Here is a 24,770-nt window from a genome sequence, read left to right as displayed (position 1 = left end):
TTCCCTAATTAGACTGCCAAAACCTTTCAAAATCTTTCTGTGCACACAGGTCAGTCTGACAGGCTTGGTCATTTGGGTTTCTCTCTCACATTATTTCAGGAGGACTCCATGAGATGAACACACACACAAGCATACAAGCACAATCACGCATGCACGCACAGGCACAAACACACACACATACAAACACTCATGCACGCACATGCACACACACATGCACACACACATGCACACACACGCACCCACAAACAGCCATACATGCAAGCATGCACACACACACACACACGCACACACACACATTTTTTTTAAATTAAGAGAGAGGTAGAGGTTTAATGTTAGCAACAGCAGCTTATAGTTGCTAAAGCTGCACTTTAAGTCCAGCGCAACACTAGCCCTTGAAGTTAATTCCTCTCTAATCACAAATTAAAGAATTTACAACATTCTTCTGAGAATTTAGCCCAACAAACGTCCCTGGTTTTGGAGGAAGTGTTCTGTCTCATTTATGGTACTAAATCTGATATTTAGAAGTGTTTCAGCCCTGTTTTATGGCATTAATCTCGGTTATTCTTTGTTAGGTGTTACTATAATTTGTAACTGTGATCTGGATGTCAGTCAAACAGCTGGATTGGCACTGCGCGGAAGGGTAGCCTAGTGGTTAGAACGTTGGACTAGTAACCCGAAAGGTTGCAAGTTCGTAATCCCCGAGCTGACAAGTACAAATCTGTCGTTCTGCCCCTGAACAAGGCAGTTAACCCACTGTTCCTAGGCTGTCATTGAAAATAATAATTTGTTCTTAACTGACTTGCCTAGTTAAATAAAGGTACAATTTTGAAAAAATGATGATCTCTGCCTCATAAGGGCAGCAATTCAAGTCAATGTTACTGGGACTCTACAGCGCGATAACACGCTCCTGTAATCACCTGTTCATTCAACAACCGGAGAAAGGTTCACTAGACCCTAAATCATTTGAGCTATGTCAAGTGAACCTGAATTACATTTGTGAAAAGACAACAAACCAATCCAGAGTGTTGTGTTTAAAATAATGAAATCCCTGATCCAAATCAACCCTCGTAAAAACAGATCATACAAAATGACTGTATATCAGTGGTAAACAGCCAGCTGGCTGAATCCATATAAAAAGACCCAACCCATTACATTCAAACCTGTATGAAATTGATAACACTGAACAGTCCACAGAAATGTGATCAAATAATCACTCATGGCTTTATCGATAATCTGCAAAGCTGAAACATTATTGACCGCTGACTGTACAGGACCTTTATTAAACATGCCCCTACACTGTATCATGTACTTCCTCCATATTCTTTTCAGTTAAGTCCATTTCACTGGAAAATGGAATCTTTTTGTTCCTGGCAGACAACACCCACAAACAACAGAAACTCCCTTCATGTAGGCCTCATGATGCAATACTAGGGCGAGTGAGGCACTTGTGAAACAATAGATGAAACCACACTTTCTATGGAATCAAGTTGAAACTTCCTTTTACGTATACAAAGTGAAAATGATCCAGAACCTGGTGGTTAGCCATTACCTGACCGTTATTTGAATGTTATTCAAATACAGGCCTCATCAGGCATTTCCTGGAGTGGTTGGGTCAGCGTTTCCATGTTGTTCCGGGACTAAGCAATTTCTTAGTGCCAGTGTGCAGTTTACTTTACTAAACGTGATTAATGACCTACAGTAGTACACAGGCATGCTGACGCTGACCAACTCAAGAGGAAGAAGGAAGAGATGGAGGGAGGGAGGAGGATGAATAAGAGGAAGATGTCAAATAAAATCCAATACAATAGGCTCCCTCCTTCCTCCTGCTCTCTCTGAGGTTTATTTTAAGAGAGAGCCACTGCTAATCTTTTCTTAGTGGAGGTAGAATGCATGAAATTACATAACCACATAGCAATTTGTACTTTTGGATTCTAATTAGAGAGGTTCGGTTTAAAAATCACAAACCACTCATGACAAAAAAAATTCCACTGTTTCAGAGATTCTTTGTGAACAATTTGGGTAAATTATTTGAAATATGGCACAAAGTCAATGCTTGGTTCTGACATTAATAGGGAGTTTATTTTCTTCTCCTCTGTTGTTCATTGTAAATTGTGTTGAGGTGTTGACCACTTAACCAAGGGCTATAGTGCTACAGCGTGATTGTAATGTGAAGGTAATGTTTACAAGAACTGCATTCACGGTAAACACTGCATATGTTGGCTCAATCGGAAATGACCTTTACATTTCAATCACGCTATAGCACGGGACTTCTGCGATGCGGATTGAATCGAACCCCAAGTGAATCTATCACTTTTTTATGTACATCTGCCATTCATGTACTGTTAAGTATGAATAGATCAAAACCTTTTGCGGCTTATTTTGTTAAAATGTTAATTTTATGGTTTAAGCACCAGTTGGACTTACTTTGATCATGCAAAGGACCATGAGACCTATGGTTCCATTTGGGGCATTGTGGGAAAAATGTAAACTTCCAGGAACTGTATTGCACTTTGTACTGCACTTTGTATAGCATCAGTGCTTAATATAATGTAATTTCTGAATCTTTATGAATGTAGGCCTACATACAGGTAACTGCCAAAATAATGGAAACACTTGAGTACAGTAAATGAGGAATACCAAGTATATTGAAAGCAGGTGCTTTCACACAGGTGTGGTTTCTGAGGTTATTAAGCAATTAGCATCCCATTATGCTTAGGGTCATGCTGGGCAGACCATCATTTCAAGCCATTATTTTGGAAACCATGGCTATCTCCCCATAGGATGACAATGCCCCCATCCACAGGTCACTGAATGGTTTGATGAGCATGAAAACGATGTAATGGTTGTCTCAGTCACCAGGTCTCAACTCAATTGAATACTTATGGGAGATTCTGGAGCGGCACCTGAGACAGCGTTTTCCACCACCATCAACCAAACACCAAATGATGGAATTTTGCATGTAAGAATGGTGTTGCATCCCTCCAATAGAGTTCCAGACAACTGTAGCATCTATGCCAGGGTGCATTGAAGCTGTTCTGGCTTGTGGTGACCCAACTCCCTATTAAGACACTTTATGTTGGTGTTTCCTTTATTTTGTCAGATACCTGTATGTTGCATTGCATGTATTTTAATGTAGTCTTGTACTCTTATGATGCCTTATCAATTGGCTTGGGAATGATTAATAAAGTAGGATTGTGTTGTATTGTTACTTGATCAAATTATTTTAGATTGATCAAAATGTCAGAGGTCATTTCAAAACAGTTGAAGATAGGCTTCCAAAGAGATCTGCATTTTCTGTTTAATAAAAAACAATATATTTTCTAAATAAATATAGTTAATAGTTACACTAAAAACAAAAAATGATGTTACTATTGTAAAATGGATAATTTTACAGCACCAATAAATATATTAATGTGAAAATATACTAAAAATGTGTCTGTACATGATACAACAAACAAAAAAGTATTTCTGACACTGAAATACATATAGAATGTTTCTTTTTTTCATAAAAGGGTGGAGAGCATCATCTCCTTCTACTGCTCCTGGTTCCCCACTATGCCAAGTCCTGTTCTGGCTAAACTGGGCTGGCCAGAGTCTCAGTCTCTCACTGTGGAGTTTGCCCAAGATGACCAAGGTCAGTGAGACGCCCTCAGTCCTCCTCATGACGTGTCTTCGGGCACTCAAGTACAAAAACACATGTCCCGACTCGAGCTTAAAACTGCAACGTTGGCTGTGCGTCTTTTTACAAACATGTTTGTGGCGGGGTTTGTTTGTAACAAAATCAAGACACATGCTCCCGGCCCCTCTAGCCCAACAAAACATACAATGTCTCATTTTCAGGAATGTTGAAGTTTTATCTTTCTGTTCTTTTGTTCCTTCTTTAAAAAAAAAGAAGAAATATGCCTACAGTTTTCAATGTTTTCCATGGCCAAACAGATTGGTGATAACATTGCCAAGTGAAGAAGTAAAATCAATATCAACCATAACACTGTATATAAATATATAAATTAAATGCACAGAATACTGAAAATATTCTAGCATTATAAATTAGATGTAGTGTACTAGACAAAGGGATATTAGGTAAGTATATACAGATCATTATTTTTTCTATAATGGACTATTCTTTAATGTGTGTGTGCAATTATATCTTTGGAAAACAAATGAAGACATTAAACAAAGCAAATAGAGATCATTGATTTTGACAGTGGTGAGTTAAATGCCACTGTTCCTTGGCGGAAGATGGAATCAAGTTCAGTATTCTCTCGTCTCCATATATACCTACATTTAATATCCCTTTAGAAGTATTCTCACACCGAGTCCTATCTGGTGTTAGTCGATACAGTGGTGACAAAAACTTCACCCCGTAGAGGAAGTAGTTCTGCTTTCTGACAGTTCTCTAGACCTTCAGAGGCCCAAGGAGAAACATGTTCCCGTTGCACCTCTCAGTGAAGTTATGGTCACAATTTCGCTTAGTTTTTATATAGATATATTTAAGATACTCATATCCACAGCAGACCAAGATCCAGTGAAGTGTTAAATAAAATAAAATGTATTCTGACAAACTCTCAGTCCTATCCACGTTCAGGCCCAAACACCCTGGCAACTAAACATTTGTCCAATTCACACGCCAGACAGTGGCGCATTCGTTCACTTTATAATGTTTCATTTTTCATAGCAGCAATACACATTGTCATTGTCCTTTTAGAATATATATTTATATATATATATATATATCTTAGAAATATACAACAGCATGTTGTTATCTCAGTCTCTCTCCATCGTTCTCGATTGCTCATTCTTTCTTGCGTTGTAATTTTCTGTCCATCCAGGGAATGCGTCCTCAGGTTTCAAAGTGCTGTGCCAAGAAAATATTCCTTCATTTCATTGTCCCACTCTCCCTCTCCTCATCTCATCTCATCTCCTTGGTTTGTCACATCTGTGGATGACAAGACATGACAGACAGTAGGTTAAAAGATGGGCAACAAATCCTCCTCCCAGCAGGGGTGTAGCCTTGAGCAAATCACATCACTGCAAATGTGAAAAACTCCTGCAGCCCCTCCCTCTTCCTCCCCTGACCCATGACCAATTGGAATCATGTCGCTGGTCACCCCACTAGTGTGTGGCTCTCTAAATCCAGCACACTGTGTGGGGGGCCCTAAGGTTCAAAGGTCAGGATGTATATAGTAGTGTCAAGGGAGGTCATCAACACAGGGCCTTGTGGGAGTTTCCCCGGAAGCAGTCAGATCTCCATTGGACCACTGACTGAATACAGACATTATTAGCAACCAATGGAGATAGAGTTTTAATCCCCGATTAGTAATTGCGTTTAGGGCTTCGCCTCGTAGGAGTTATGAGTAGGACCATTAGAAACGAGCAGCATGGACACCAGCTCTACATTCACTCAATTAAGAGCCTGTTCATTCACAGTTACGAACCAAGGGAAACACTTTCCCTTTGAGTGTTAGTGCCATGCATGAGTTAGTTCTGTCTTGAGTCCTGTACTGTGCTGACTTATAAACATGTCTGTCCAATTTGTGTGATCAAGACTGGTCGAAGTTAAAAACAACAATGGATGCTAAAATTCCCCTCCTACGCAGGTGGTTATATATATATATATATATATATATATATATATATATATATATATATCCATGTGGTGATGGGAAAGAGATAAGGAGACTATGTTGGGAGATGATAAGTAGGATGGTAGTGTGGGTCAGAATAAATGGGCATTACTACAGACTGACCCAATATAGTGCAGACTGTCTCACACACATAAAACCCAACCCGCTACACACATCTTGCTTGGTGCTAGAATTTAGTATATACAGTGGGGCAAAAAAAGTATTTAGTCAGCCACCAATTGTGCAAGTTCTCCCACTTAAAAAGATGAGAGAGGCCTGTAATTTTCATCATAGGTACACTTCAACTATGACAGACAAAATTAGAAAAAAAATCCAGAAAATCAAGTTGTAGGATTTTTAATGAATTTATTTGCAAATTATGGTGGAAAATAAGTATTTGGTCACCTACAAACAAGCAAGATTTCTGGCTCTCACAGAACTGTAACTTCTTCTTTAAGAGGCTCCTCTGTCCTCCACTCGTTACCTGTTTTAATGGCACCTGTTTGAACTTGTTATCAGTATAAAAGACACCTGTCCACAACCTCAAACAGTCACACTCCAAACTCCACTATGGCCAAGACCAAAGAGCTGTCAAAGGACACCAGAAACAAAATTGTAGACCTGCACCAGGCTGGGAAGACTGAATCTGCAATAGGTAAGCAGCTTGGTTTGAAGAAATCAACTGTGGGAGCAATTATTAGGAAATGGAAGACATACAAGACCACTGATAATCTCCCTCGATCTGGGGCTCCACGCAAGATCTCACCCCGTGGGGTCAAAATGATCACAAGAACGGTGAGCAAAAATCCCAGAACCACACGGGGGGACCTAGTGAATGACCTGCAGAGAGTTGGGACCAAAGTAACAAAGCCTACCATCAGTAACACACTATGCCGCCAGGGACTCAAATCCTGCAGTGCCAGACGTGTCCCCCTGCTTAAGACAGTACATGTCCAGGCCCGTCTGAAGTTTGCTAGAGATCATTTGGATGATCCAGAAGAAGATTGGGAGAATGTCATATGGTCAGATGAAACCAAAATATAACTTTTTGGTAAAAACTCAACTCGTCGGGTTTGGAGGACAAAGAATGCTGAGTTGCATCCAAAGAACACCATATCTACTGTGAAGCATGGGGGTGGAAACATCATGCTTTGGGGCTGTTTTTCTGCAAAGGGACCAGGACGACTGATCCGTGTAAAGGAAAGAATGAATGGGGCCATGTATCATGAGATTTTGAGTGAAAACCTCCTTCCATCAGCAAGGGAATTGAAGATGAAACGTGGCTGGGTCTTTCAGCATGACAATGGTCCCAAACACACCGCCTGGGCAACGAAGGAGTGGCTTCGTAAGAAGCATTTCAAGGTCCTGGAGTGGCCTAGCCAGTCTCCAGATCTCAACCCCATAGAAAATCTTTGGAGGGAGTTGAAAGTCCGTGTTGCCCAGCAACAGCCCCAAAACATCACTGCTCTAGAGGAGATCTGCATGGAGGAATGGGCCAAAATACCAGCAGCAGTGTGTGAAAACCTTGAGAAGACTTACAGAAAACGTTTGACCTCTGTCATTGCCAACAAAGGGTATATAACAAAGTATTGAGATAAACTTTTGTTGTTGACCAAACACTTATTTTCCACCATAATTTGCAAAAAAATCATTAAAAATCCTACAATGTGATTTTCTGGATTTTTTTTCTCATTTTGTCTGTCATAGTTGAAGTGTACCTATGATGAAAATTACAGGCCTCTCATATTTTTAAGTGGGAGACCTTGCACAATTGGTGGCTGACTAAATACTTTTTTGCCCCACTGTATAATATAGATACTGCATTAATATAAAGGGTATCTAAAGAGAGAAACGGGCTGTTTTTTGTGTATTGTCTAGTTTAAATGTCTACCATGCAAAGGGAATACACTATACTAGCTAGCTATAATATACTACCTTTATAGAACACACAATAGAGTCACAGTTCTAACATCAAGGATGATGTTAAGAAGAGTATCAGAATATTACGCACGACAACAAACAATATAAACACACTTACAAGCAAACATAGTCCCGCACAATTCTCTATACAAACAAAAACATATTCTATAAGCAAGTGAGAAGCATGCATTTCTCAGCAGGAGAAGAAAATCAAGCAAATGACAGAAGTGCAAACAGGTGGATGGATGTAGATGTGGGTGAATGGAGTATAGATCAAGTCACGTTGTTTATCATAATGTTTCGTAAACAAACCTGCAAGTTCTTTCGTTTAACTCAAGTTGTCTTGACTTGCAGTCTAATTGTGTGAATTTGCAGGAACATTTACAGGTGAGAGGGTCCTGCACAAACAAGCGCTTTCTTCTCTCTGAGCAAGGCTCACAGTGGCTGCAAGGGAAGCAAAAAGGGAGAGAGAGAGAGAGAGAGAGGTCTAAGCTATAGAGCGTATCCAGCTATAGAGCCCCCGCCCCAACACACCAACATTGGACGAACATTTGAGCAACATTAGCTCAATACTTCTGCAGCCGCTGGGTGGTGTGAAGGTTGTGAGGTTGAGGTTGTGGAGCATTGTGATCGGGTTAGAAAGAGAGCACATGTAAAGACTTTTCTACACACGTGCCTCATCATGCCTGCATACACTCACACTCTTTCATTCATCCTCTCTAATGGCATGACAAGCACATGTGTGATTGGGTATATGAAAAGCAACATTGAATGAGAACATTTGCACTTATACACCCATGATCATGTAGACACACACACACATACACACTAACAACCACACACACAGACACACAAAACAGGTGCATGTGATAAGGGAAAGTCCACAGCAGAAACAAAGAACACATAGCATTTGCTTCCCGATCCATCCAATGACATGCTCACAAGGGAGCAGCCATCTTTAAAAACCATCCCTCCCTAAATCTGCCTATATTTCCCACTACAATTACCCTACAGACATGCTCACCTGATTGCCACAAATTAATGGGATGTTAGGATGACATTAGAATGATGGCTTGGCTGAGTAAGCGCAGGCTCAAGCACAATGTAAGGATTATAAAATACAGATCAAAGACAATCTAATCGTATTATTTTCACTAGCCTAGTTTAAAGTCAAAGTAGATGCCATCGCTGGTGCTTAAAGATGCAGTATCTTTTATGGAGGTGAACATGTGAGACAAAACAATGACAGAGACAGGGGAGTGCTGTGATGCACTAGACGAGATGAAGCTACGCTTTGTTACAGACAACTCAGTTGGCAGTATTTCTACTAGCTCTGTGAGGTCAGATCACGTCTGCGTCACGTTCAAGACCTTCCCGTCTAAAAGCATGAACAAAGCAGCCCTTTTCGGGGTTACCACTCAAGGTGACAATAACTCTTATCAAACATAAACTGAGCCAAGCCTGTCTGTACTTAAAGTAACCAAACCAATTGGCACTATTGTGGTAGAAATTTAAGACAATAGTGTTGGTTCATCCACCTGTCTGCTAAAACAAAAGGCAACAGAGAAACAGAGAACAAACTCCTAGCAGCAAGTAGCCTCAACATGGCATCGACCCTGCTGCCATGGATTAGTGAGGGGGTGGTAGACAGCCATGCTTCATACAGACATCATCATCATTACCTGACAGTTCTCACTCACGTTACTCACATTACTGCCCTCGCCACGGACTTAAGTGGTGCATACGCCAGACAAAAAAAGGTTTCTTTAAAAAAATGGAGCCTCCTCATGCCAAACAAAAAGAGGTTTGCATTTTACAAGATACAAACAAGTTCCTCCAAAATCAAGCCAACCGTCAAGAGAGACATAGTGCCCATGTGCAGACACGCCACAGAAGAGGCGCTGGCATAGGCCTCAGACCTCATCGTGCCAGTGTCTCTCTCTTTCTTTCTCTTTCTCTTTTGGTCATTGCCCCTAGAAAATAGAGAACAGGGCAAAAGAGAAAAGACACCTAAGTGGAGGCAGGGACAATCGTACAGAGTTCAATCAATAGAGGTTTAGGCCAAAGAGGAGACAATCAATCAAGTCGGGCATCTCCCTTCTAATCTAGTCTCCTCATTAGCAGTGGGATCGATGCCTGTTTGAACGTGTGTGTGTGTGTGTGTCTCAATGTAAATGCATGTGTCAATGTAAATACATCCACTGTTTCCTTTGTAAATCAGTCTATGCATATCGAGAGTTCTATTTTCGGCTGGCATTAAGGTAGTACTACTGTGAAATGCGCTTTAGTTTGCAATTTTGTCATGTAAAAACTAGAGCTCTTTTCCGGCCCTAACGCCAGGTTCGGTAATTTACCCGTTTTATATCAGCATGCTTGCGCTCAGATGGGAGGAAATATTTTAGGCGTGTCCTTAAAAACATGATCCAAAGTGCTAATTTCAGGCAGTGCTGATAGGGATAGTTAAGACCAACCAAAAGCTGGTTTTAACGGTAACGCAGTTGGTTATGGCATGAATGTTGACAGAGGAAACTCAGCCTACTCATTGACCGTTTTCTGTTTCATATGTTCCAAACCCAAGCCCTCCCTTAAGCGTACTATAACGAAGGCTGGTTCAATAGCGATGCGTTTCTTTTTATCCTGACGATTTTATGATATCACTACATTTTACAATTATTTATTGTTGTTTAAAAAAAAACAGATTGCTTGTTTTTCTTTTAATGTTATTACAACCAATCTTATTAGAATAATTCACCTCCTTGTTTTATTTGTATATTTTTTTAGAATTTGATTATAACTATTCGTTTTCTTTGTAGGCCAAATCAATAATTAATTTAATATTGCTTATTGACAATGTTTGGCATGTCCGTGCTCAGCTATAATGCAATTTACCATAGGCCTAGCCCCTAAATGTTAACGCTATTAAGCCATACAATTACTTAGAACAATGTGGACTGCAAATGGGTTAAAGTTAACATATTTAGCAAAGATAGGTCTTCATTTTGTTATTTAAGCCACTTAACCATTTAAGCCACTTAACCTATAGCGCTACCGCCTGCTCTTATATTTACCATTGCGTTAGGTTTGTTAAAATAGAGCCCCAAGTATGTGTCTAGAGCAGTGGTTCCCAAACTTTTTATAGTCCCATACCCTTTCAAACATTCTACCTCCAGCTGCATACCCCCTCTAGCACCAGGGTCAGCACACTCTCAAATGTTTTTTTTTTGTCATCATTGTAAGCCTGCCCCACACACACTATATGATACATTTATTAAACATAAGAATGAGTGTGAGCTGTCGTCACAACCCGGCTCGTGGGAAGTGACAAAGAGCTCTTATAAGATTAGGGCACAAATAATAATATAATATTAATCAATAATTTTGCTCTTTATTGAACCATCTTACATATAAAACCTTAATTGTTCATAGAAAATTGTGAAAAAAAATCACCACAGGTTAATGAGAAGGGTGTGCTTGAAAGGATGCACATAACTCTGAAATGTTGGGTTGTATTGGAGAGAGTCTCAGTCATTTTCCACACACAGTCTGTGCCTGTATTTAGTTTTCATGCTAGTGAGGGCCCGAGAATCCACTCTCACATAGGTATGTGGTTGCAAAGGGCATCAGTGTCTTAACAGTGTGATTTTCCAAGGCAGGATACTCTGAGCGCAGCCCAATCCAGAAATCTGGCAGTGGCTTCTGATTAAATTCAATATTCACAGAACTACTTGTTGCAATTTCGATGAGGCTCTCTTGTTCAGATATCGGTAAGTGGACTGGAGGCAGGGCATGAAAGGGATAACGAATCCAGTTGTTTGTGTCATCCGTTTCGGGAAAGTACCTGCGTAATTGCGCACCCAACTCACTCAGGTGCTTCGCTATATCATATTTGACATTGTCTGTAAACTTGAGTTAATTTGCACACAAAAAGAAATCCTACAAATGATGGAAAGACTTGTATGTGGTCCTTGTTAATGTAGACAGAGAAGAGCTCCAACTTCTTAATCGTAGCATCAATTTTGTCCTGCACATTGAATATAGTTGTGGAGAGTCCCTGTAATCCTAGATTCAGAACATTCAGGCGAGAAAAAACATCACCCAGATAGGCCAGTCTTGTGAGAAACTCATCATCATGCAAGCGGTCAAACAAGTAAAAATGATGGTCACTAAAGAAAACTTTAAGCTTGTCTCTCAATTTAAAAAACGTGTCAATATTTCGCCCCTCGATAACCAGCACACTTCTGTATATTGTAAAAGCATTACATGCTCGCTGCCCATATCATTGGATAATGCAGAAAATACACAAGAGTTCAGGGGCCTTGCTTTAACAAAGTTAACCATTTTCACTGTGTCCAAAACGTCTTTGAAGCTGTCAGGAATTCCCTTGGCAGCAAGTGCCTCTAGGTGGATGCTGCAGTGTACCCAAGTGACGTCGGGAGCAACTGCTTGCACGCGCGTTACCACTCAACTATGTCTCCCTGTCATGGTTTTTGTACCATCAGTACAGATACCAACACACCTTCACCACCAAAGTCCATTTGATGCCACAAAGCTGTCCAGTACTTTAAAAATATCCTCTCCTGTTGTCCTGGTTTCCAGTGGTTTGCAGAAGAGGAAGTCTTCCTTAATTGACCCCCATAAACATAACAGACATATACCAGGAGCTGTGCCAGACCCGTCACGTCTGTTGACTCATCCAGCTGTAACGCATAGAATTCACTGACTTGTATGTGAAGCAGTAATTGTTTCAAAACATCTACTGCCATGTCACTGATGCGTCGTGAAACAGTGTTGTTTGATGAAGACATTGTCTGTATAGTTTTTTTTGCCTTTTCCCCCAGCATTGTCCCAGCCATAGGAAGAATTAAGTCCTCCACAATAGTATGGGACTTGCTTGTCCTAGCCACTCGGTAGCTCACCATATAAGACACTTCTATTCCCTTTTTATTAATGTATCTGTTGCTTTTATACATGTCTTACTACTCGAAAGTCATCTAGATTCTCGCAAAAAAATTGGCATATTTTGCTTCTAAATGTCTGTGCAAGAGTGAAGGTTACATTGAGTTGTGGGATAGTACTTTTGCACATGTAACACACTGTGGCTGAGGAAAGGCACTACTCCCAATATAAGTGAACCCCAAATCAATGTAGTTCTCATCATATTTGCACATCTTCGATGGTCCAACGTCCCTGTCTGTTGTTCAGTGCTTTGCCGGGTAAAACTGTCAGTGTCCATGCTAGCTGGGCTAACAATAAATGTAGAATTACTGATGCTAGCATTGGATGTGCTCGTGGAAGCAGAACAACTTGTGTCGTCGACAGGTGTAGTACTGCTGGTTGTAGCAGTACTACCAGTAGAGCTGGTATGTGTCTCTATGGATGAGGGCCATACCTTATTTAACCATTTATCAATTTTCGAGCAAATGGAATGAGCAGCAGCTACGTTTGGCTACATACAGACCGTTAGTGGAATTCCCATGAGAGCGTAACGGTTAATGTGATTAGATGTTCATTATTTGACTAGGCTACATATATTTGACATTGTGTTGTTATTTCGCTGAACACTAGATGGTTTCATTTTATTTTTGACAGTGAAAGGAGGCTACTCAGGCGAGAAAAAAAACCTTACCCAAATGTATAGCCCCGTTGGAAAATATAAATGGACTGTTTGAAAATATGAAGAATAAAACAAATAAAATAATAATCATGAAAAAAAAAATCTTTGTTGTGCCCCCGACGGCATTGCGTGTGTAACCCAGTTTGGGAATACATGGTCTTTAGTATTATGTACAGTATGCATTTGAGTGAATGACTGAGGGTGTGTCTGAGCTCATGAATGGCCTGTCTTTTCCCTGCACTCCACCCTGGCCTGGCTAGGGTGAGCTGTCTGCCTACATGCTGGGTGGCAGGCAGAGGTGTGTGTGGCACAACGCGGGGACAAGCCTCAGCTCAGCCTCATGACAAATGGATTTGATTTAGCCCTCTCAGGTAGCTAACATGATCCCATCTCTCCTCCACTGATCCATGGGGCTTTAACCCTGCGTGGTTCTTATCCAATTAAAACAAGGGAGGTCCTCTGACGTGCCAGCTGTAGATGAGGTGGCAAAAGACATGTACACACACACACACACACACACACACACACACACACACACACACCCCTGCATCAACACTGACAGTCAGTCTGTTTCCCTCCCTCCACACTGCCTGTAACTAACCACGTCCACTGCGTCTCTGTCTCCAGGCTCATCCACTATTTAGAACTTTAAAAATAAAAATGGGTTAACTGAATGACACCTGTTGCAATGATTACAGTGTGGAAGTAGCCACTAGGGCCGAGGGTCAGGCATGAACAACTGGAGCTAAGAAGAAGGCTGCTGGACAGCCCGGTCAGTGATGGGTGGTCTGGCGCTAGCTAACTATCTCAACCCAACTGTTACAGCCACATAGTAAAGCACTAAACCAACCGCCATAAAACAAATAGACCCTGGGAGGAAGACAAACTGAAACAAACCCCATGAATAAAAAATAAAAAAGATCTGATCAGCACCAGTAAAGATAGAGAAGAGAGGCTGTTTTTTTCCCCCATAAGGTGTGCTGCTAGTCCTCTAACTCTAACATGGAGAACTAGGCATCTACCTCCCCTCCCTCGCTATGTTAAAAAGAGAGAGATAGGGCTATGTGGTGTGGTGTAGGCGCCTATGAGGTGCTGATAATCCCAATCACTAGTAGAAGGCAACCTAACACTTCCTCTCACCACCCTTTAAAATGATCGACTCAGTCCTATCAGCAGGAGCATGGCAGCTGCTGACTTCTCAGTGCAGCAGGGGTAAAAGATACTGTAGCTTCACCATTACTATTAGCATTAGCATTAGCATTAGCATTAGCGCTACCCCACATTGTTGCTGGTATCACAGTGTCCAGCTGGCTTCTTCTCATCTGCATGTTGCCAATCAACATGAGGAATACTGAATACATGAATACTTATTGGTTCGGGAGGATTAGGTCCTAGCCCTCTGTGTTAAGTTAAAGCATCTGTGGGAACGGGATGATGATTGGTTGGGAAACTGGTCAATCAAAATATTCAGATATTTTGGGGCTGGCAGATAGAGTTGTTTTGACAGTTTGAATATCAGAGTGGAAGCCAAATTGAACACAGACAGCTCCCTCCCCTCATCCCACAAATAACTCATAACAATAACAACGCAAAACATGTACTTACTTTTCTTTCTTTGCCTTAACTTCTGGCTTTGGTCTGAAATTAAGAAGAAAATAGAGAACAAAAACTTTAGCTTTATATTTAGCTTTTTATTAAAGGCCTAGTGCAGTCAAAAACATGATTTCCTATGTTTTATATATATTTCCACACTATGAGGTTGGAATAATACTGTAAAAATGATGATTAATGCCCTTTTAGTGTAAGAGCTGTTTGAAAAGACCGACTGAAACGTCAGCCTGTTTTGGTGGGATGGAGTTTTGGCCTAAATAATTAGTTAATAGACCAATAAGAAAGAGATTTCCAAATCTCTCTGCCAATAATAGCTCGTTTTCAGTTTCCCCCTCCCTACTCAGAGAGTAATAGCAAAATAATAAGCTATTTTTGTTTCTTTTTGAACATTTAAATTGAAAACAATCACAGTAAGGTACTTAATTATTACCCAGAAATGATTTGATATAGAGATAAAAAACAGCTGCATTGGACCTTTAACCAGTAAGCAAAACAGTGAAGCCTGAAATCATTATAGACCTGAGAAAAGATTCTTACCTGCATTCACACTTTCGATGTTCTGTGAAACTTAACTGAAAATTATGCTGCGATACTCTCTGTTTCACTTGTATTACCTGTAGAGAAACATAAGATATGAAACATTACAATTCACATTGAAAAAGGGTCAATCCCCCAAAACAAATTCCTCTGCCGAAACATTACTATCTCAGAGATTCTTAGTGAGTGATTGCTCTGACCATTGACATAGTGGCCACAGACTGACTACTAGCTGACCACAAGCTAACCAGTCGGTGAAGATAGGCCGACACCATAGCCAGGCAGGTGCTGTATCACATTCCTATAGCTTATTCCTTTCCACCCTAGGCTCATGCCAACAGTAAGTCCTGACACCTGACCGTGGCCAAGAGAGACTTCAACCACATAAACAGGGGCATAAACAGGGTGTGCAAGGGTAAACAAAATAGCTGACATGCTAGGTCCCTGCTGCTTCACTTTTTCCATGGGACAGAGAGAAAAGCAAAGCAAGAGAGAGAGAGAGAGACCTAGATAACCAGTGAGAAGAGGAATGGAACAGAGAAAGGACACCGAGAGATACGGAAGAGAGAGGGGGTTGTAAGTGATAGGAGAGATGGAATGAGAGTGAGAGGGGAGAGAGAGAGAGTGTTGAACAAGTCCCCTGTTCACCGGTCCCGGCGAGAATTGGAGTTAGCGCTTACCTCCATGGTAACATTTTTTGTTTCCGTGGGGACACACTCGAGCGCCTCGTCGTTGCAGCATCCGGCGCAGCGCATGAGCACCACGCACGAGGGGATGTAGGTGTGCTCAATCTCATCTGGATACTCCTGGAAGATGTCCACCAGCATCTCCCGTGTCCGACACATGCTCTTGTTATACACGTCCATGAACGGGACCACTGCAGGAGGAAAGAGCAGAGGGAGAACATCAGTACTGCTTCCTTCTCATCCTCACTGTGCCATAGAGAACTGTCAGTAACAGTGAGATTCCTTGAGGAGAAGACAGCAACATCAGTGGCAACCCTACCACAAAACTGCTATACTGTAGAGTACAGCACATCCAACCTCTCCACATTGTAAAACTCTCCAATGCATTCTCTTTCATCCTTCTTTCCTCCCTCATTCCCCAGTTGTGTGCCTTTTTCTCCTTTATCCTAACTCTCCGTGCCTCCTCTATTTCCTAGAATCCCCCTGTCATCCCCCCATCTGCTCTGGTTCCGCTTGGCAGTGGAAGAGAGTACTTGTGTTGCCTTTGTGGTCGTCAAAAGGTACAGGCATTTGTTTCCTGAGTGGTTCCCATTACTAAAGCCAGCTAAGCAGATAAACAAAGCCACATATATGTGACTTCAGATGCAACAAAGCAGACTATTGTGCTGACAAGGATCTTAATGTCCCCCAGCAAAACAAAACAAAATAGTGTGCATGTGCGCATGTGCTCACAGCTGTCTAAAGCCCACCTAGGGCTGGGCGATATGGCCAAAATATTATATCACGGTAATAAAATGAAAAATGGACGGTATGACGGTATTTTTTAGTTTTTGAATAATAAAAGTTCAACATTTGCTTTATGAGTAGTGAGTGATTCTAGGGTGGCAACACATACATTCTAAGTGATTTCAATGGGTCTTTCTCCTTTGTTATTGTTTTATACTGTTCAATTCAACTTCAACCAAAACAAATTTCTGCACTTTTAACATTTCTGCATTTCCTGCACTCAGTTGCAGTGGTGGAAAAAGTACCCAATTGTCATACTTGAGTAAAAGTAAAGATACCTTAATAGAAAATGACTCAAGTAAAAGTGAAAGTCACCCAGTAAAATACTACTTGAGTAAATGTCTAAAAGTATTTGGTTTTAAAAATACCTGAGTATCAAAAGTAAATGTAATTGATAAAATGTACTTAAGTATCAAAAGTAAGAGTATAAATAATTTCAAACTCCTTATATTAAGCAAAACAGATGGCACCATGTTCTTTTAAAAAAAAAATACAGATAGCCAGGGGCACTCAAACTGTTGGACTCATGGAAATAGAATGACTATTCTAATTCTATAGTTAGAATATAATAGTGGGCACTTTGAATAGTGTTGTTTGAGATGACAATTAATTAAAATGCCAGGGAGGAGTTATTGTGACAGGGTAGGAACTAAAGTGTTGATAAGTATTTCCTAGGGGACCCTATAAGCTTTGGCTACTTCATGTAGCTAATATATTCTTGCTTTGTATATTCCTCTTTGATTTAGAAGATACTGTTGTACAAATAACATGATGATTTAGGTCTACACCATCACTGGTATTATCAGGCTGTATTAGCTAGCTACGTTTGCTCTTACTCTACATTTATTAGCATTAGCGGCTAGCAATTAGCATCTCACAAGATTTAGGGCAACTTGTGAAGAAAGGAAAAACTAGCTGTTTGCTGATGTAAGAAACACAAACTAATAGTATCATTATAGAACGCTAGTGGATTTATAATAAGACGCAAAGTGAAAAAAGCATTGTTGTCATTAACGTTGTTGCATGTGCTGCATCGACCATGCAGACTGAACTCAAGTGTCTCGTGGTTGATTAACCTCAAATGCGCTCCTTGAGTGACAGGGGGCGTGGCTAGGTCTGTGTGGAAAGTGGCGCAGAGAGAGATGACTCAAGTAGCAAGTAAACTATAAAAATTGACATGACACATAGCATATCACATTTAACAAACCAAACATTCAAATATCGGTATAGAAGGTAAAGTAAAAACCCAAACCGGTTCCTGCCCTAAAGCACCACACATTCAAACCCACACACAGGGACAATTACAACACATCCACACGTTTAAGCTACATGATCTGAACTCACTCACACGCCATATACATATAACCCACAATTCCTCAGATGCTGACTAAACCTACCTGTCTCCATCCGAGAATAATCCCCCACCCTCCATCCTATGGACTGGTTTCCCAGCGACCCCGTCCCCCTCCTGACCCCCAGGTAATCCGAGGAGCCCATGACCTCAGGCTGTGCGGTGCCAGCGTTCACCTTTGACATGTGACCCCCGACAGCCCACCCCTTAACCAGTCGGCCTGGTCAGTTCCGGCCTAATGCTGCAACAACATCCTGACATACCACTGCCTGCCGTAGCTGGCTCTGTTACTCCTTCTCAAACCATGCACCGCTGCTGCTAGCCCCTGGATGACCTGCCTGGTCAGCAGATGCGGTGTCCACTACCTCCCCTTATCCCTCCCAGCACCTGCTCTCAGAGGAGAAGCCCAGGCCAGCCTGTAGGCCTGTGGGGAGAGAAAGGCTGTCTGTCTGTCTCACTGCCATAGTCTACAGCCCAAGGTCACCAGCCCAACACGTCTCCCTGTGCTGCTCTGGCTCTGCGGAGCCCCACAGTCTCCCTCTGCACAGCTGCTGCTTCACACTCTATCTAGCAGCGTTCTAGTACCTAGGCAACATTTGTTTAAATGTGATTGTGTGAGTATGTGTGTCTGCAAGCCCATTAGAGCAAGCTTGACGTCTTAGCCTACCTATGTCATGCACATTTTTTCTATGGTAGGCTATGCATCACGTTTTGAAAAGGCAATGCGGTTTTGCCTCCCTGAATTATGTATATATAATTTCCATAATGTAATTGCATGCACAATCATTTTTGGTATGTCATTAAGCCATGCATCAATGTATGGAATTAGCTTATTATACAGCAAGACTCCAATACATTATATTTAGGTGACAAGTAATATTGCCTCTTCTGACCAAATTCACAAGCAACCACCACAGACACAAGCACATATATATAATGATAATAACTCCCCTTCACAGGAAATATTTAGGAAAATCTGAGGGAAAGCAGACATGTCAAGAATATGTATATTAGAATGAATGCAATATGCTGTGGTGCCAGATACATTCTTGTTATATCGATTACATATCCTATAGGATATATCTAAACCCATGCGTAAATCTGTGTGTGAGTGTTTGTAAATGGTATGTGGAGTATTTCCATTCACCTCAAACTTTGCTCATTAAACATTAGTCACAAAACCTTTCTATGCTCTACAATAGTCATTTGAATGCCAGTCATACTTTGAATAACTGTACCTTTCCATAGTTGGAAATATACTATTAAGTCTATTTGTTCTGTCTCCACAAATCTAAATATTATATTTTGTATTTACAAATTCTAATTCTGTGTTTGACTATTCTCTAAAAGGTTACTTTTAAAATATTAATAACTTATCCATGTAGGGGAAATAAACCGTGTCGTTTTACTCAACACCTTGCTTTGTGTATGAGTATGTGAATCATAGATGGGGAGTGCTGGGCTGGACAGAGATGGCTGTACTCTCATTAAACTGATATTGAAACTCCTTTAGAAGCCTCAGGAAGCTAATCAACACAACAAGGTCCTCGGCCCTGGGGCTGTCCTCGCTATAGATCCCGTCTCATGTGTGAAAGAAAGGAGAAAAGACAACAACGAACAAGGTGAGGGAAGTTGGAGACGCCATAAACCCTGGAAACTATGTGGAGTGCCTCCACTAAAGCCGTGTTTGAGACAGAGAGCAGTGACCCATCTCTGTGATGGCGGAATACTGGTACAATGTTATAGTGAATGGGGAACATGCATGCTTCTACTGGGGCAAAAAAGGATTAGCTGGTGCAGGGGAGATGAGATATAGAGGATATGGTTATTCTGTCTCTGCGTATTTTGAGATGGAGTGTGTCTTAGTGAGAGTATGTTTTGAGGGGAAGTATTGTTGACATGCGGGACTGTGTGTGTGAGAACTGAAGCGAGAGAGGGTGGAGGTTCTCTGCATCTCGCACTCTCTCTGTGTGTGTGCGTGCGTGTGAAATGAAGGTCAAAAGCCGCTCACAGGTGTCAGAAAAGAGGAATGGAGTCGCTGCCCTTGTGCTGCGAATAACAAACAACCACAATTCAATTCCTGTGTTTTCTCTGCTGAGGACCAGTCCCTGACATATCACAGTGAGTAACCTGTCTGTTTCCACTATTGACTAACATGGCTAGCCTTGAACACAGCTAACAAGTGAAACACACTCTGTCACTGTCAATAAACAAACATAACCATGCATACAGACATGCTTTGTCCAATATAAACGATACAACCTGACCATGTGTTTGCCATGTTCCCAAATCACAAGAGGAGGAAGAAAAAGCCTAAATAAAACATGAATTCATGCAGTGGCATTGTCTGTTAACATATAGAAGACTATTTGGATCAGACACACTTTTATGGTAATTCCAAAGTCCCAAGCCTTTCACTCAGGGACTCACCACTAAGACTTCAATAGAGTACCATGGGGTCCTATATGATACTCATATTCTCTCACTGATAGAGAGGGAGCATTGACACAATGTAAAGGTTTTGTTATGACAATAGCCATGTGCAACAGCCAATTTGTCAAAAACGAATTTTCATTGAAGGCCTAAACTTAAAAGTCTGCTCTGAGAAAATCCAGATTCAGAATATGTCCACTAGGTGGCTATACACACACCAAATACCCCAATAAAGGTAAACACTGAGAATAAACTTCTACAATATTGCACTTGTAATACATTTGTACATTCGGCACTTACCGTCATTTTTACTCTTCTCCCCGTTCTTGGGTATGTGGGCTGTCTGTAAAAATGCAAACATGTAAGCCATTAGAGCAAGCTTAACGTTTTATCTTATGTCATGCATATTTTTTCTATGGTAGGCTATGCATCACGTTTTAAAAAGGCAATGCAGTTTTGCCTCCCTGAATTATGTATATGTGATTTCCATAATGTAATTGTATGCACAATCATTAAGCCATGCATCAATGTATGGCATTAGCTTATTATACAGCAAGACTCCAATACATTCCCCTTTATTATGACAGCTAGCCTACTTCATTGATCATTTTCCCGCCTATGGGCAAGTGCAGAGAGAAAATGGCATCACAGCAGCGCTTCAGTCACGTTATCACCTGACGTAGACTGTCGCAACAGCTCTTCAATATTGCGTGAGAAAGAAGCCGATTTAATTTTATAGATGAAAGACAGTGAGGTGGGTTGCCCATTGTTAGCGTTTACTGGTTGTACTGATTATCATAAACATTTGAGCGAATGTTTTAATGAACAAGGCCTAATTTTAATAGAAACGGGCTATTATTAGCCTTGAGTACGGAGTGAAATACATGTTGACACTTTATACCCTCTGCGACCAACTAGGCTATTCGGTTAGGGGCCAACAGGTTTGCACTATCCTTGCGCTCTCAAGAGACGGGTCATCTCGACTTTGCTTTTCATTACAGTAGACTAGTCTACAAACTAGAGCAAATACATTGCAAATATTGGAATCTGGACACACACATCAATTCAACCTCTATTCCACGTTGATTCAATTGAATCGTGACCAATTGAATTAAATCACGACAACATATTGTCGTGATTTTGGATTATGCTAGTGTAATGATGCAACTCATTTCAACTCACTCAAAATTCCGATTTAGCCTTGCCTACTATTTTGTTGACATTAATGCCAGGTGCATTGTGCATTTTCAAAAGTTATAATAATAATACAAATAATAGCCTAATAATAATAGAAAATACAGCGTTAATTGGATAGGCCTATGACACTTTTCCCTAAAAAGACCAACATGTATGTCAAACGTCATTAACAATTCAACAGTGACATAAACCTCTTTAGGCCTATGATTCACAGAAAGTGAATACATTATAAGTGACCTACAGACCTAGCAGCAAGTGACGAGATTGAGCGACAAGGGCGATCACCTCATTAATGAAACATGAACAGCATTATATTCCTAATTCATCGGACGCATCTGATCCCCCTCCGATTTAAATATAATTCTCACCTTAACTGCATACAAATGAAGCTGAAGAAGCGCTGCAAATAATAATTGTACAAAACTGCCAATGTTCATGATTGTAATTCCGAAGGTGAGTTGGACAGTTGTACTAAAATTTCAGCTGTCGTTTGGATCAGACACAATAATAAAGAAAAACCACAACAACAAAAAAGATTTCTTGATAATCTTGGTTATAGTAAAAATCTAATCCATCCAAACATGGCAGATGTGCCACCTGAGAGGAATCCTTTTTTATTGTTTTGTATTGCAACCGCCTCTAAGGAATCTCAGAGAATAGCCCCAAAGAAAGGTAACATCCAAAATGCGTCGGTCATCCGGAGACTCTTCCAAGATTTCTATTCTACATCCACATTAGAAACCCCATAATGGACTGAACATCTCCGTCCTATTATCTGCTCACCAGGATGACAACTTTCACCAACTTCTGAATGCAACTTTACGCATTGCCTTCACCGTGTGAAAGCGGCGGCTGAATTATTACAAATTGATCAGAGTAGTGTGAGCGTTTGCCGGTGCAAAGTGATCCGTTAGCATTCCTCCTTGAAACGGTCTCCCTTTCCTTGTCTTGATTTTTAAAATGTATTTTACTATGACTTTGTTTCTCTTCAAGGTTTGGACGTCCAGGCGCAGAATAGGGAGATCTTGTCACACACCTCCGTTTCTCGCTCGTGTAAGCGCGTTTACTGTTCTATGATCATGAGCTATTGCCTTTAGCAATCGGACGTGTCTACAGTATGATGACGCTTGCGCTCATTGGCTAGATCACCAATGTGGGCGGTACTGGTTGGCAGGCAAAGGGTGGTGGGCGCGCTCCCATAAAATATTTAACAGTGATGTTCACATTGTGCGATTTGGTGAGTGTTTAAGTCACAACTTTGACGCAAAATATAATACATGACACGTTTAAAAAGGTAAGTATTAAATGTCCAATAGTTAGTTGTGTTGTTGGTGCCTTTCATGGTCTCTTTTTGCCTTTCTGGCTACAATGAATCATTCAAAAGCTGCAAATAATAGTTTTGTGATAGCCTTTACCATTTTGTGGAAATATTATAATTTACATACTTTTTATTTTGCAACCAAAGGTTTTTGTATGTTATAAGTATTGGCAAGTGAGACAGTTACCATAAATAATGTAAAAATACCCAATTAGAATCAGGCTAGGCCAGGACTAGTGCAGGAATCGCTTTTCCACCTAAAGTTCCATCGCTTGGAGGTGGTGGTGCACACATATTTTTAGTTCATCAGTTAAACAGAGATTATATCCTATATTGGACATTCGAGATGCCTGGATCTCTAAAAGAATACAGAGTACAGTAGGTGAGAATATTCAGGTATGAAAGAGTGGAGAGGGACTTGTAATGGCCTGGACTGTATAGTGTTTGCTTTTGTTAAATGACACACATGATGCAGAGTTCAAGAATCATAAAAGGGCTCATTCCATAGCCTCATTATCATAGCACTTTCTAGGTGCTGAAAGTTGCAAGAAATTGTCCTTATTAGAAAGTTAGTCAAACTTTAATAGTGGGACTGCATGAGTCTGCATGAGTCACACACACACATACACACACACACACACACACACACACAGAGTGAGGGATAGAGCGAGATAGAGAACCTCCACCCTCTCTCGCTTCAGTTCACACACAAAGTCCCACATCTCACTAATACTGCCCCTCAAAACACACTTTCTCTAAGACACACTCAATCTCAAAATACGCACAGAGACAGAATATCCATATCCTCTAAATCCCATCTCCCCTGCACCAACTGCATCCCTTTGTGCCCCAGTAGAAGGATGCATGTTCCCCATTCACTATAAAATGGTACCAGAATTCCGCCATCACAGCGATGGGTCACTGCTCTCTCTCTCAAACACGGCTTTAGTGGAGGCACTCCACATAGTTTCCAGGGTTTATGGTGTCTCCAACTTCCCTCACATCATTCATTGTTATCTTTTCTCCTTTCTTTCTCACATGAGACGGGATCCATAGCGAGGACAGCCCCAGGGCTGAGGACCTTGTTGTGTTGATTAGCTTCCTGAGGCTTCTAAAGGAGTTTCAATATCAGTTTAATGAGAGTACAGCCATCTCTGTCCAGCCCAGCACTCCCCATCTATGATTCACATACCCATACACAAAGCAAGGTGTTGATTAAAACAACACAGTTTATTTCCCCTACATGGATAAGTTATTCGTGCTTTAAAAGTAACCTTTTAGAGAATAGTCAAACACAGAATTAGAATTTGTAAATACAAAATATAATATATAGATTTGTGGAGACAGAACAAATAGACTTAATAGTATATTTCCAACTATGGAAAGGCACAGTTATTCAAAGTATGACTGGCATTCAAATGACTATTGTAGAGCATAGAAAGGTTTTGTGACTAATGTTTAATGAGCAAAGGGTGAGGCGACTGGAAATACTCCACATGCATACCATTTACAAACACTCACACACAGATTTTCCCATCTAGCATGGGTTTAGATATATATATATATATATATATATATATATATATATATATATATATATATATATATATCGATATAACAAGGGTGTATCTGGCACCACAGCATATTGCATTCATTCTAATATACATATTCTTGACATGTCTGCTTTCCCTCA

The 24,770-nt window shown here is 40.8% G+C and overlaps 1 protein-coding gene across 3 annotated transcripts; it reads right to left on the bottom strand.

The window, feature by feature from the left end:
- Positions 1-3,280: 3,280 nt before the first annotated feature.
- On the bottom strand, positions 3,281-22,828 carry LOC112223181 (vascular endothelial growth factor A-A). Of its 3 annotated transcripts, none has more exons than XR_006079694.1 (7): positions 22,128-22,828; positions 20,863-20,905; positions 15,987-16,183; positions 15,307-15,383; positions 14,764-14,796; positions 7,857-9,517; positions 3,281-4,936 (listed from the first exon to the last, which is right to left on the bottom strand). XR_006079694.1 is itself a non-coding variant. In XM_024386211.2 (7 exons), the coding sequence occupies exons 1-7, from the start codon at positions 22,194-22,196 to the stop codon at positions 4,915-4,917; spliced, it is 573 nt and encodes a 190-aa protein (XP_024241979.1). In that variant the 5' UTR covers positions 22,197-22,828; the 3' UTR covers positions 3,281-4,914. The 3 variants fall into 3 exon arrangements, 2 of the variants coding, with proteins under 2 accessions (XP_024241979.1, XP_024241980.1); XM_024386211.2 differs by having other exon boundaries at positions 7,857-7,988; XM_024386212.2 differs by lacking the exon at positions 7,857-9,517.
- Positions 22,829-24,770: the final 1,942 nt, after the last annotated feature.

Source organism: Oncorhynchus tshawytscha, linkage group LG23, assembly GCF_018296145.1.
Source record: "Oncorhynchus tshawytscha isolate Ot180627B linkage group LG23, Otsh_v2.0, whole genome shotgun sequence".
NCBI lineage: Eukaryota > Metazoa > Chordata > Actinopteri > Salmoniformes > Salmonidae > Oncorhynchus > Oncorhynchus tshawytscha.
This window is presented reverse-complemented; position numbering and strand designations above follow the sequence as displayed.